Here is a 13,728-nt window from a genome sequence, read left to right as displayed (position 1 = left end):
TACCTCTGGTCCAGATATATCCTGTGTACTTTATTAAGTAGTACTACTGCTTCTTTGTGTACCCTTTCATTCTTCATCTCATTGTTTCCACCCTCTGTACCTGCTCCTTCTCCTCTCGATGCTGCCAGTTTTGAGCCACTATTTCCATAATCAAATTAGAAATGCCACAGGTAGGCAGGCTACAGGACATGGAGACAGGCACAGAGGAGAGGTCAGTGAAGTCAAGTGCTGACCCACTGCTCAGTATGAGGACTGTTTGGTGTCTGACACCATCCACTCCATGAAGTGCTCATGATTTCAGCAGCCATCCTGTAAATGTAATTTCATTCTTCAAGTATTGTTGAAGCTTTGATAAAGCCAGGCTGTAAAGGCCTATTGGTGGACACAGTTACTATGGGGGACATTTTGACATGTCACAGTAAATGTACAGGTGTAAACGGTAAAATTACAGATGGCTGAATTCCATTTACAGTAGGTGCTTCAGTTTCAATTTAAAATCAGTTGAAAAGACAAACAGACATGAAAAGAATTACCAATTTTACTGTTTTCTTGCTCTCATAAATTGAGGACTTCAGACAATCTAAACATTTTTATTTGTCGGGAAACTGACAAGAAAGGATTTCAAACAGACTGAAACTGAATGGATATCTCTCAAACTTATTTAGGAGCACCTTTTGACTCTCTTCACTCTGTTGTCATATACACACAGGCCTGAAATACACACACGTGCACAAATAGGACCTATACATGCATGAGGGTTCTGCTCATGGACAGGAGCCCTGCGCAGCTGGGAATTCAGTGCCTTGCTAAAGGTGCCAGTTTGTCCCCAGGAGGTGAGCTGGCACCTCTCCAGCTGCCAGTCGACAATTCATATTTGGTCCAGGCGAGGATTTGAGCCGGCAACCCTGCGGTGCCCAACCCAGGTCCCTATGGATTGAGCCACTGCTGCCCCAAATTATGTTTGACATGTTTTTTGTAGGAATTTGTGAAGTTATGTGATATACAAAAAAAATAGAGAAAAGCAGTTAATAACAAATATCATTATAACCATCATTGTCATAAAGGCTCATTGTTGTACACAACCAGTAGCTCAAAATGTAATATTGTTCTCCCAGTCACCACTGGGTGGCAGTAGCACATCAACTGTAAGGAGTCAGGATACCTTTTTATGACAGCCATGAAGACAGATATGAGTTTTTGCATTTAACAATTTTATGATTTCACCACAAAATAAAGTCTGTACTTTTGTAATGTCTCATGATGCGTATACGGCAAAATCATTCAGATTTAAACATTAAGTGCAAAATCACAAATTACAAAACAGCCCTGCAGTCATGTGCATTACTCTTATATAAAATCATAAATATTAAGGTTATTTTTTATACAAGCCAGAAGCACCACAGGGTACAGAAAGTTCTGGTACAGCTTAACCTCTGGTGATGTCCACTGCTCACTGTGCACCAGATGGCACTGCCTGCAGTGTGTTATGTGCATTACTCTGGCAGCTTTCAGTCTTGTCAGACACTGTGTTGTTAAGGTGACATTGTTGAGCAGAGGGGAAGTGCCACAGTGTCTGTCAACAGCAGTTCCTGAGCCTGTGTCTGTGCAACGCTTTAAACCATCAACTTGCATGATGTCAGTTCTTGAGCAAGAGCTAGAGCTCACACTGCAAACTGATTGGTTTTGAATCATGCTGCATTAGATCTCTGGTGCTCCTTATCTTCAAGGCCTTTCTGTGCCTCCCAAGGCCTCTGTGCTTAGAAGCTGCATCAGACAGGACTTTGTATTGCTCAGATTGAATGAAGCGTGGGAAGGAGCCGTTCTCCATCAGGCTGTAGATTTTCCTCTGTGCCACAACAAAACATGTTGGAGTTGGCTGCTGGAGATTCTGGCTGATGATCTCTCTTGTGTGGAAATCTAAGTTTACCTGCAAAGATATGGAAAGGAAAACAGCTAGAATAACTGAATGTAGATTTTAATAGTGCAGCACATATGGCTCAGTGTGTGCAGCCACCTGCATCTTTACCACAGTCAGAAAGTAACTATTTAAATGCTGGTTGCTGTGGTTGATGTACAGTAAATGATACAGGTCAGCCTTTTTTTAGGACTTGAACCTTTTTATCAGAAAATTGCACTTAAAGGGACAGTTCACCCCAAAATCAAACATACATGAATTTTTCCTCTTACCTGTAGTGCTATTTATCAGTCTAGATTGTTTTGGTGTCAGTTGCTGAGTGTTGTGGATATCAGTCGTAGTGATTCTCCAATATAAGGGGCTGTACATATGCTGTGTCTTTAACCCTGAGTACATGAGGTTGGGTGCTGGGCACAACTCTTGTGCCTACTCTGTGCCAACTTTCAAGGGCACGGAGGCAGGTTGCGTCTCAGGTTGCTAAGGCCCTGTTTAGACGACAACGGTTTCTCTAAAAACGGAAAAGTCTGTCCTTTGCGTTTTAAAAAACTTCTGCGTTTATATGACAACGTTATTGAAACGATCCCCGTTCACACAGAGCTGCAAAATCTACTGGAAACACTGTAGTGTGCACGCCAGGTCAATGGGTGGCAGTGTAAATTTGCAAAGCAACACCACGGCATGACGCCATGCACCTGCGCTGAAGCGCCTTCCTCTCCAACGCCGTGATTACAAACCAAAACAAAGAAGACACTATGGCGAAAGCATGCACAGATAACTTTGTCTGGATGACGAGGTGGAGTTGCTACAGTAACAGATCTACACTTCACTTCAAATCAACAGGGTGAGCAGCGCAAACAGAGCTCAGCATTGTTGTTGTGACAGTCGGCATGCCTAGTGACTCGAACCGTAAAGCGCATGTGCCAAAAGTGTCCGTTTTCAGAGGAACTGCATATTACACGTTTACATGACAAGGGAGACGCTGCCGTTTCCAAAAAATTGCACTCTGGAACCCATTTTCAAAACGTTGCGTTATCAGGCACCCAAAACGCCACTGTCGTTAAACAATCGGCCAAAAGGCAACTAAAGTTTACCGTTTTCAGTTGAAATCGTTGTCATATAAACGGGACCTAAGTGACCATAACCAGCATCGTATCATAGCTTGCTTACCAGAAATCCTGAGTGCAGAGCTGATCTTCTTCCAGGTGTTGTTTTGTAAGTGTGTATTAGGCCAAGAATACTGTATGTGGGACAGATGTAAAGCTCTGACAGCCCTGAACTAAAATAATCAATTTCTTCTTCATATTTATCCCAAACTGATATTTACAGAAGAAGGGAAAGATATCTGCCAGCTGTGATTTGTCGTTCCTCGTCACATTAAATGTGGTGCACGCTGCTGCATTCAACAAGTTGATCTGAAGTTTATCTCAGGGCGCAGCCATTGCAGCCTGAAAAACAGGCACTTGGGAACATGTGCGCACCGCTTTGGCATCGCTCTGGCTGAGCATGCCAGCATCTACATTGAAATCAATGAATTTGAGGGCGCAAAAACACATGGCATGTGTACGGCCCCTACTTGAACTAGATGGCACTCAGCTTGTGGTGCTCAGAGTACCAAAAAATACATTTGAAACACTCAACAGTAATGTCTCTTTCCAGAAATCATGACCTGGTTACTCAAGATAATCCACAGACCTTGTTGTGAGCAGTTTTATGTTGAGACTATTTTCTTTAAACAGACCTACGCTTGCCAACCGTATCACAGCACAGAAGGAACGTGCATCTACTGGACAAGATGCTCGTGCTCGTGACCATGGATGTATAAAAAGAACCGGATAGCGTTGGAGGCGGGCCTTGTTCAAGCCAAAAAAGTATGGCCTCACAGTTGTAAAATTACTTGGATCTTCTGCATCACTCCATAGAGCAGGAGGGCTAGAGACTTAGCTGTCCGAGTGGTTTAGCACTTCGCTAGCTTGAATGGGGATAAAATTGTTTAATCGCGTGGTTCTTCTAAACTTTAGAAATGTTACTAAAACAAAAAAATGAAATTCTGACGGTAAAAAACATTCATTCTATGGCAACTGTGACGCCCCACAAAATATATCCACTGATTTACAGACATCTTTTCCCAGTAAGTCTGTGAGAAAGTCTTTTTGGGCCCAGTGGCATCATGTGACAGATCCCGACATTATAGAGTCACAGTTTGGCCACTTTATGTCAAATCAGCATCAGAGTCTGGTGCACTTACTGGGGGACTTGCTAGTGACAGCACAAGTTGTAAACATAAATGGCGTCCTACTCAGTTGAGTTGTAACTTTAGCTAGCTCAATGGTGCTACATGAGCTAGCAGTAGATGTACGCTTGGCAGGTGTAGTTTGGTAGCAAGAAAACAGTTCCTTCATGAAACTGCCCACAACAACATCTGCAGATTATTTTGAGTAACCAGGTCATGATTTCTGGAAAGAGACATTGATGTTGAGCACCACAAGCTATCTAGCCTTATTATATCTAAGAAAGGGCAGACATCTCTACGGCTGATATCTCCAACACTAAGCAACTCACACCAAAAAAATCTAGACTAGGGTGACCATATTTTGATTTCCAAAAAAGAGGACACTCGGCCCGGCCACGAGATAGCCTACTTAAATGATACTCGCAGCTTACTCAAAGATGCCTTAAAATTTTAATATATTTAAAATTTATATGTATGGATAGAAAATTCAGTTATATTACAAAATAATATCTCTCAAAGACAGAAATTCAGATAGGCCCCAATAGGGGACACATACACATACTAGAGTGTGGCGATCTGAGCCCGACGGTACCCGACGGGCCGAGCCGGGTTTGGTCAAAAATGTATAAACTGTATTCGGGCTCGGGTTGGATTCGCCGGACGGGACGTGAAAAGTGGACATGTCCAGGCAAAAGAGGACGTTTGGTCAGCCTAATCTAGACTGATAAATAGCACTACAGGAAGGAGGGAATATGTATGTTTGAATTTAGGGTGAACCGTCCCTTTAACTTATGTGTAAACTAAACAACGTTTTTCTTATGCTATGCTTGTATTTGGGTTTGAGCCCATTTTGCTGGACAAAAGTTCTCCCCTTATCATTCTGGCCCCTCATAGAGTTTGATTACCTGTTTGGGAGACTCGGCATTGACAAACTCTTTATAAATACTCGCTGCTCTCCGTGTCAAATCCTCTTGACTGTCAGAGGTTTTGAACTCTTGACAGGCGAGCCAGAAGTCCAGGTTTTCCTCACAGAACTCTGATTTCAGAAAGTCCCGAAATGCTTTTTGTCCACCTTTTACACGAGAGAACATAACCTCATTATCAGGAAAACAGAAACCAACCATGATATTAGTTTTGTTGCTTGAAAGCGGATGGAAATTACATTTCTTGGAAAGGAGTGTCTCAAGGGATTCTCCCAGTAGGGTTGTTTCATTTGTTTCCTGTCTGCAGACAGGGGAGAAGGAAGGCTTTTGTAATTTGTTCACATTTTAAAGAAAATATTAGACAGGACAATATTAATATGCATTATGGCTAACTTAAAAGAATACCTGTTGATTTTCCTCCATGGCACTGGACTCTGGATGAAGTTATGCATTCTGGATTTCCATAAGTTATGTCTACAAGAGAGGAGGAGAGGTTAAAGGAGTATTTCCCGCCCTAAAATTGTGATTTGTATATCAATTACTCACCCCATGTTAAATTGAATTTGTAAAGAAAACTTTGTTTTCCTTGTATGCCTCCATGGTGAACAGAGAATCCCAAAACACATAACATTCTTGATGAATGGAAGTCATAGGGGTCCACATTAAAAAACAGCAAAACTATATCAAAACATCTGTTTACAAACTCTCACACAACTTGTGCAGTATAATCCAAGTCTCATTTATCCAGTCTTATGCTCAGTGCTTCTCAAACAAACAACTCTTTCTGATGGGGAACTAAACTAAAAGTGAAACTTATCTATACTCTCTTCAAAGCCAGGATCCATTATCAAAAACTGTGATTTTACTTCATTGAACACAGGAGCTGCTGGTCTACCACTGCCTCAATCCATAGCTTGTTTGTGTTACTGTGTGACTTTGCTGAACCAGAGCTTACAACTGAACACACCAAATTCACACAATAACATAAACAAACCAACTGATCAAGGCAGCAGCCAATACTTTTTCTCTCCGACCTTGTCACATGTCAATGCTTGGTCATGGACTTTTCATGTCGAGATATGAGGTGTAAGGTACCCTGGGTGCATTAATTGGTGATGTCCTGGGATGCCATGTCAACTTCAGTCTGTTACGTGCATTGTGTGTTTTCAAAATACATTTCTGTTTTCACAGGAAATGTACACTTTGCATACATACATGTGGTTATGTTTTGCTGACACATACACGTGGTTTGGTGTAGGGGAAAAACAAACAGGTTTTGGCTTCACAATCTTACGGGAATTGAACACTAGCCTCCCTGGTGGAAGTCGATGGTTGTTGGACCCCCCCTTAACTTTCATTGTTGTCCTGCTGCGTTTTCCCCCTAATATCATTTAATAATAACAGCGATTGGCCATGTATTATGCTGACGTGAGAGGATTGCTTTTTTCGTTAGTGTCTGATGTCGGAAGTCACTTACCAAGCGTTGGTATTCGATGACTCAAAGACCAGGTTGCTGCAGTAGACCAGCAGCTCCCGTGTTCATCGAAGTAAAATTACTGTTTTTGTTAATGGAGTCTGGCTTCACTTTCAGTTCAGTTCCCTGTTGGAAAAGGGCTGTCTGTTTGGGAAGTACTGGGCATACACCTGGATAAATGAGACTTGGATTATACTGCATGAGATGTGTGAGAGTCTGTAAATAGATGTGCTAATATAGTTTTGCTGTTGATAAAATCACAGACCCCTTTCACTTCAATACATGTCTCTGTTTTTGGATTCTTCGTTAACCAGAGGCATGCAAGAAAGACAAGTTTTCTTCATGAACTCAGTGTAACACAGGGTAAGTAAATGATATGCAGATGATTATTTGGGAGGTTAAGTATTCCTTTAAGAAAGTCCCAAGTGCATAAAACAAAGAGCCTTAAAAAATAAGCCTTATTGCAAATGAGAAATACTGTACTTACATTCTCTTTGTGTCCTGGAGGTCCAGAGATGTCTTTGAGAGCCCGTTCATGGTTGAACTTGAATCACACTACCTCCTCTGTGAAAGATAATTTCAGTATGCATGCTGATGCTGCTGAATTCTCAGAAGAATTTTCCTCATAGATTTCACTCAAATTTCCAACCTCACAGCTTCACCACTGGCTCCTGACTGCCTCGTCTCACTGATGAGGGTCAAAGCCAGAGTGGAATCTGACTGTGATGTCATGACACCACATGTCTCCCATAACTACAGGTCTCAGCAGGTCTTCTGTCTTTCTATCTTTAACCTCTGTTGACACACAGCCTGATTGTTGCGTAATTAGACGGAACCACATGAATACTCAAAGTGCGTCAAACCTTGTGCTCTTCCTTAATGTTTAATTATAGAACAAAACTATGCTGTGTGCTCCCATTCTCCACAGTTAAATGCCTCACATAGTCTCTATGGTTTTTAGCTCACCAATCAAGTCTGGGCTATTCTTAGTCACAGGTCAAGTAGTCATGAGTTTCTTTTAGCAGTTGAGCTTTTTCTTTTCCTTCTGTGTGTTCTTTTTTCACAGCTTCTGGATTACCTCCCATCCACTATCAGTGCTCATTCATTATATTTGACATTTTTCAATTTTAGCTGTTTGTAATGCTGTTAATTTCACAACATTACACTAGCAAATTTCAGCAGCAGGGCATTACAATGTGTTTTACATACAGTGTGCAAAATAAACATATTATGAAAGGACATTTAAAAAGAATAAAAATCAGCCATTAAAGAGGCAAGAGAATAGAAAATAAAAAGCTATGATAGAATAAGACAGGTATCAAATACAAGAGTGAAAGTTACGGTGCATCTAAGAAATGAATAATTATTTGATTTCATGAAAGGCAGCGGCAAACTGAGAAATGTTCCGTCTTGATTTAAAAAAAACATCACAGTTAACATTTTAAAAGGGTTTTCCTTGAAGACTTCATATCCAAAAAATGGATATGACTGTATTCAGCCTCAGTTTGCTTGGATCATTGATATAATTGTATCTGTGTATTTGAAACTGTGTGTTCTGAAAGTGATATCATTGCCAGGGAGAAGATGTGACAGAGTGAAGGCTGTTTTCTGGGATTTGACAGTTCAATATCAGCAGTAGAAACCTGGGGTGGATTAAAATTGGTATTTACAGTCTTGTGGTCTAAAGGCCTAGTCTGAAATTTTCACCATATAGACCCTTTTAGGGCTGACGTCACATTGACGGCTGGGTTAGGATAAGACTGTGGACATCGCCAAACATGACACGGCTGTGGTGGTACAGGTGCAGCTGGAAAGGCAGCAGTGTGTCCCTAAAAACAACCAGCTTTGAGTGGCACAAGTGCCACAACTGGTATTGTTGTTTGTTAGTCCCAAACATGTTATCCTGGGTCAAGGTCCTGTGTTTGTTTGACCCATTCACCTTAGCGGACTTTCACACTTTTAAATTAGCCAAGTGCGTCTCACACAGACACTAAAGGTTGACCCCAGTGTCATTATAGTGATGTCGAAGATACTGCCCAAGTGGTGTATTTTGACATCCTGGGAGTGAGATTTAGCTGTAGTAAGTATTTCCAGAGGAACAAATAAGCTAAAACATGAACGTTATATTCAAGTGCACACTATCTTTGGAGCCAGAGCAATTGCCTACACTTGTTTCTTTCTAACCAATCTGATAAATAACATTTTAAGAATAGCAGCACTCAAGCAAATTGTCTGAAAGCAGCTTCATCCAGAGACAGGAAAATGGAAGGACATTATTAATAACAATGACAATTACAAAAGTGAGACACACTTGAGATTCCACAGATAACTCGGAGGATTATGAATTCAGTTAATCTATTTGAATTTAGATGGAATGAGATGAGGTAAATGCTGAGCATCGGAGGTGCACATTGCACATTGAGATGTCATATGAATAAAGAGAGGAAAGAAGAGGATACATGATATGAGCCAAATCTGTTTCTTTGTTTCTGATTTATGCAGTTGGATGATTTCTCAGTTATCATATTTTTTGTGTCCTTGTTGGAAAAAAGAACAATAAAAGCAAGTTCATCTCTCTCTTGTTTTGTCTTACTTACTTGGCACCAAAAGGAACATTAAAAAAAATGAAATGACTGATCAGTTTTCATTTTTATTATATAAAAAGCTTCCTTTTGTGTGTTGTTTTTGTTATATTTCCTTAGTCTCTGAGCCAGATATTGGACATTCAATCCTGCTTAATTTTGAACTTAATATTGATCTACCATTAACTCAACAGGCGTACAGAATAATTTCATAACTCAGACAGCACACGGTCAAATAGTAATATTCAAGTGGATGATGATGACGATGAGGAGGATTTGGACCGCACACAGAATGTGGAGGACAGCTCCGCCGCTTCATGCAGCTGCAGTGCCAAATGAAAGACAGGGAAGGAGTGGTGACAGCCAGATAACTCCAGTGGAGAGAGGCAAAGGAGGAAATGTGTCTGTCCATTTCATCACGTATTGCAAACTTCAGTGTGCAAAGTTTCTATGTGTAGCCTAATGATTTTTATCAGATGACAGATTAAAAAAACGATTCCGAAAAAACTGACTCAGTGTGCAAAGGCCTTAATATTACTTAAAATATTGTATATTTTATTAAATGGGTGTCAGATTTTCTAAGTATTTCCAGACCAAAATGGAGCATTGACCATACTGAATGATAACTATTAAACAATATAACAAGACGAAGAGTCTATAGCTGGTGGCTCTGTGAGATTAATTTAGCACAGTCCTGCTTTGAGCTAAATGCTCACATCAGAATGTTAAAATGTTTATTGCAGCAATGCTAATATGCTGATGCTAAGCAAGTAATGTTTACCATGTTTGCTATCTTAGTTTAGCATGTTAGCATGGCACATCCTGATTTTGCCAAGTGGTTATTGTCCTGAGAACAACATTTTTGGATGATAGCAACTACTTTATAATTTTTTAGCACCAACTGATACTTTTTAGCTAGCTAGTTAATGCTTTCTACTTATCAGTTGCTTGATCATTTAAGTTAATAAGTTCTGTCACTGCTAATTTAAAAAGGCCACCATAAAATAGGTGTTCTTGACTTATCATGCGCCTGAGATTGGTTCCCCATAAGCCTCACTTTCATTATGCAATACTTTCTGTCACTGGGCACAATCCTGGAAAAAAATTAGGACTACATATAACGGGCTAGCGCGCTAACACTAGCATGCAGATTTTAGCATGCTAACACATCACAGCTCACTAATTCCAGCAGCCAGAAACAAACATCTATGACTCACTGTCCCTTTGACAGTCCGAAGAAAAAACACATTGTCTTATATATTGGCCTTTCTAAAATGAGCAGGAGTGAAAGTTAATGTTAGAGTATTCTGTTATGATCATGGAGTTAGTACTAAGCTGGCTAACTGTTAGCTAACCTTTGCAAGCTAATGTGAGTTTATTTCCATGGTGGCAAAATACTAACAATCAATCTAAAAAGCAAATATATGTTTTACTGTCTGTAGTAGCAGATGAGCGTAAACTTAAGTAAAACTTTCAGGTTGGGTCTCATCTTGTAATTTGGGCCTCTTTGCACAGTCATGTTGTACTTATTTTGCAGGGCACTGGCAGCAGGGCTCTCTTTGATGACATCACAAATGTTGATTGGCTGAGGCAGTTGTTGTCCCAGGGCTATCATACAAAATGTTGCTCTCAGGACAACTTGGCAAAATCAGGATGTGTTGTTAGGATGCTGACATTTGCTAATTTGTACTTCACACAAAGTGCAGCTGAGACTGATGGGAATGTCTTCAGGTTGCACATAAATGTCTTCAACAGATTTCACAGTGTTACATCTCTCAGAAACATGTTACATAATGTTTATCTGCTGAGGCCATCAGAGGAAAAGTCAGTGGATCACCAGAGTCATTAGGATACATCCTCTGTATAAAATTTCACGTGAATGCATTCAGTGGTTGCGAGACACTCACGTCTAGACCAAAGTGGTGAACCGACAACCCGAAGGACTGACATTTACATCCCAACAGCTACGTCACCAGCAGGGCTGAAAATGTTTCAGTCACACGCTCAAAAACTGGAAATCTGCGGGTTTAACGGTTGGCAATGACAGTCACAGCTGTGTCAGAATCTGAAAGTGAGAAGTACTTCCTCTTATTTCTGGCTCTTCATCAGAAAGATATCCCTCTCACCTGACACTTAATGGGACAGGTTTAACCAGTCACTGGTCTCATTAAAATGTGTACAGATCGTTCTTTTAACAGACAATCTTTGTATCAATGTGTGCTTTACAGTAAATGGAATGAATACGACCTGTTGAACAGAAGGTCATTGTTAATGCGATACTTCAAACACCACACAAACCAAAACACAAAACCGGTATAGACGAGATTGAACCTGAAAACACCACTGACACAAGGTCTTGATTTACGTGAATTAAAATGTGGTTGAGGAACAGGCTGGGCTGTGTGTCAAACAGGAAGTAGCGGTGAGAGTGAAAACCTGCAGCTTCATAAACACATCCAAAAGTGAGCTGTAAAGTTTTAATAACCTGTACTTTGAATGTGCTAACCCTGTGAGAGCACTGCTATCTTCAGCTGTGTGTCTGCTCCAACACCATCAACAGAGAACGTTTCAATCAGCACATCATGACCTCAGTGTTGAGGACTATGCTGTAATGTATGACTATACCAAGTAGGTGAGACATTACTAGTATACTCACTTTTAAAGTTATCACTACAGTTCCCATTTTTTATGTGTGACCCCATGTCACAGCTTGTATTTCTACCACTTGTGACCATAGAATGATTTTCACCCTGTAATTATTGGAGGTTTGAAATAATGAAAAAAAGGGGAAAAAAAAGAAAGAAAACAATGTACAAATATTCATAAATATCCAACCCAATAAAACACAGTAACTCTACTTGCCTAAACCTAAAGACACTTAATCATATTTCTTTTCTTAAACGGACCTTCGTAACTTTACATTAATTACGTAACTTTAAGGATGTAACATCACTCATGGGGTGATAATTTGTAGAATATTAAGCCCCTTTTACACTGCCAGATTTTCCGCGAATGTTGGGCCGTTTTGCCGGCAAGCTGCGAGCATTTAGACACACAGAGCCGGATTGGCGAGTTGATCTGAGGTGCCCAGTTTTCATAGGGTAGTCATATTGGCGCAACCTTCTTGGTTTAAAAAGACAGAGGCGGCCTTCCGCAACGGGAGGGGCTGTTGAAGACTCGTGGGAGGAGCTGTTGATGACGCCGCACGTGCGACCCACTGGTGATGGATAAACAGGAAACAGCTGATAGCAGGAATTGGGAACTGCCCATTGGTCCGACAGCCCATTGGTTCGACATCCCATTGTTCCGACCATATTAAACCCATTGTTCCGAAGTCCCGTTGTTCCGAAATCATCATGATGCCCTGCGGTTAAGGTCTGGTTAGGTTTAGGCACAAAAACCACTTGGTTAGGGTTAGGGTTAGGAAAAGATCATGGTGTGGGTTAAAATGAAAAAGAAAGTGGCAAACACATAAGCCGTGAGCCTGCTTCGCCTCAAGCCTTTCCCAGCTGACCCAGAGCCGGTTGCGGCGCACCATCAAGGCAGAAATACGCCCGCCTGGGAGCCGTTCAGCACCGTGGAGAGCTCTCCACACAACCCCGACCCCAGAGTTAATAATAGGAGGTTATGGTGTTTCATTCTCTTCTCTCTATGACACTTGTATCTCGACCAGCAGCCTACTTTTGTTGCGTTTGCTGATCCCCTATGGTACACAAATACAGTATAGCCTAGTATAATCACATATCAATGGGTTGTCGGACTAATGACATGGACCCCAGGAATTAGCGAGCAGCTAGTAGCAAGAGGAACACGCAAACCTGACAGACACTGTAAGATGAGCAACTGGGGAGACAAGGAATTGTGCGCCCTCCTTGCCCTCGCAAACAAAGAGGCCATTAACCATCAAATGACAGGGACGGTGACAAACTGGCCGACTTACGAGAGAATCGCTGAAGGACTGACCAGCAGCGGCTTCCCTCCCACGTCACTGTTTACGTCACACGCTGAGCTGCACGTTTTGTTACTTGCTCACGCCCCCAATTGCCCCGAAAAAGGTGCATTCTGTATAAACAAAAGTAGGTAGGTGGCATTTTGCCGCACTCCCCGATTTTGTTTTTATACTGCCAATGCTGAAAAAAGACTGATTGGGCTTTCCTACAAATTTGCACAATTCCTGTTTAAAAAGGGCTTTAGATTAGAACTGTTTTCATATATCATACAAACTGCTGTATCAGGATATGTCACCAACCTAGATCTGCGCTAAGCACAGCGCTATCCAGTGTAAAGGCCTTTGCACACAAAGTCCTTATTTTTTTTGTATGTCTTTTAATCTGTTATCCAACAAAAATCATTAGGCACAGAAACCTTGCACACTGAGTCCTATGCACTTTATTGTTGTAGTTGTTGTATTACTATTCAATACCAGGCAAATGGGCCATTTTTAAACATGCAATGATTACAAGCAAAAAAAAAAGGGGGGGCTTGGTGTGTGTGCCAGGGCACACTGGTCTAGCATAGGACCAAGTGGCAACCTCCGGGGCAGTTCTTTGAATGGCCACTTGAGGCGGGTTCAAGAAACCAGTCAGTTGCAGTAGACCTTCATG

General features: G+C 41.2%; 1 protein-coding gene across 4 annotated transcripts; it reads right to left on the bottom strand.

Annotated features, from left to right (window-relative positions):
- Positions 1 to 574: 574 nt before the first annotated feature.
- Positions 575 to 7,285, bottom strand: LOC125902140 (regulator of G-protein signaling 21-like). 4 transcript variants are annotated; one of them, XM_049598293.1, is made up of 5 exons: positions 7,030 to 7,285; positions 5,474 to 5,542; positions 5,308 to 5,365; positions 5,051 to 5,217; positions 575 to 1,927 (listed from the first exon to the last, which is right to left on the bottom strand). In XM_049598293.1, exons 2-5 carry the CDS (start codon positions 5,489 to 5,491, stop codon positions 1,655 to 1,657), a joined length of 516 nt encoding a protein of 171 aa, XP_049454250.1. In that variant the 5' UTR covers positions 5,492 to 5,542; positions 7,030 to 7,285; the 3' UTR covers positions 575 to 1,654. The 4 variants fall into 4 exon arrangements, with proteins under 4 accessions (XP_049454250.1, XP_049454247.1, XP_049454248.1 ...); XM_049598290.1 differs by having other exon boundaries at positions 5,308 to 5,369; positions 7,030 to 7,284; XM_049598291.1 differs by lacking the exon at positions 7,030 to 7,285 and adding an exon at positions 6,546 to 6,708 and having other exon boundaries at positions 5,308 to 5,369.
- Between the last annotated feature and the right edge of the window lie 6,443 nt (positions 7,286 to 13,728).

This window comes from Epinephelus fuscoguttatus, linkage group LG15, assembly GCF_011397635.1.
Source record: "Epinephelus fuscoguttatus linkage group LG15, E.fuscoguttatus.final_Chr_v1".
Taxonomy (NCBI): Eukaryota; Metazoa; Chordata; class Actinopteri; order Perciformes; family Serranidae; genus Epinephelus; species Epinephelus fuscoguttatus.
Note: the sequence above shows the minus strand (reverse complement) of the source record. Positions and strands in the feature narration are given on the sequence as shown.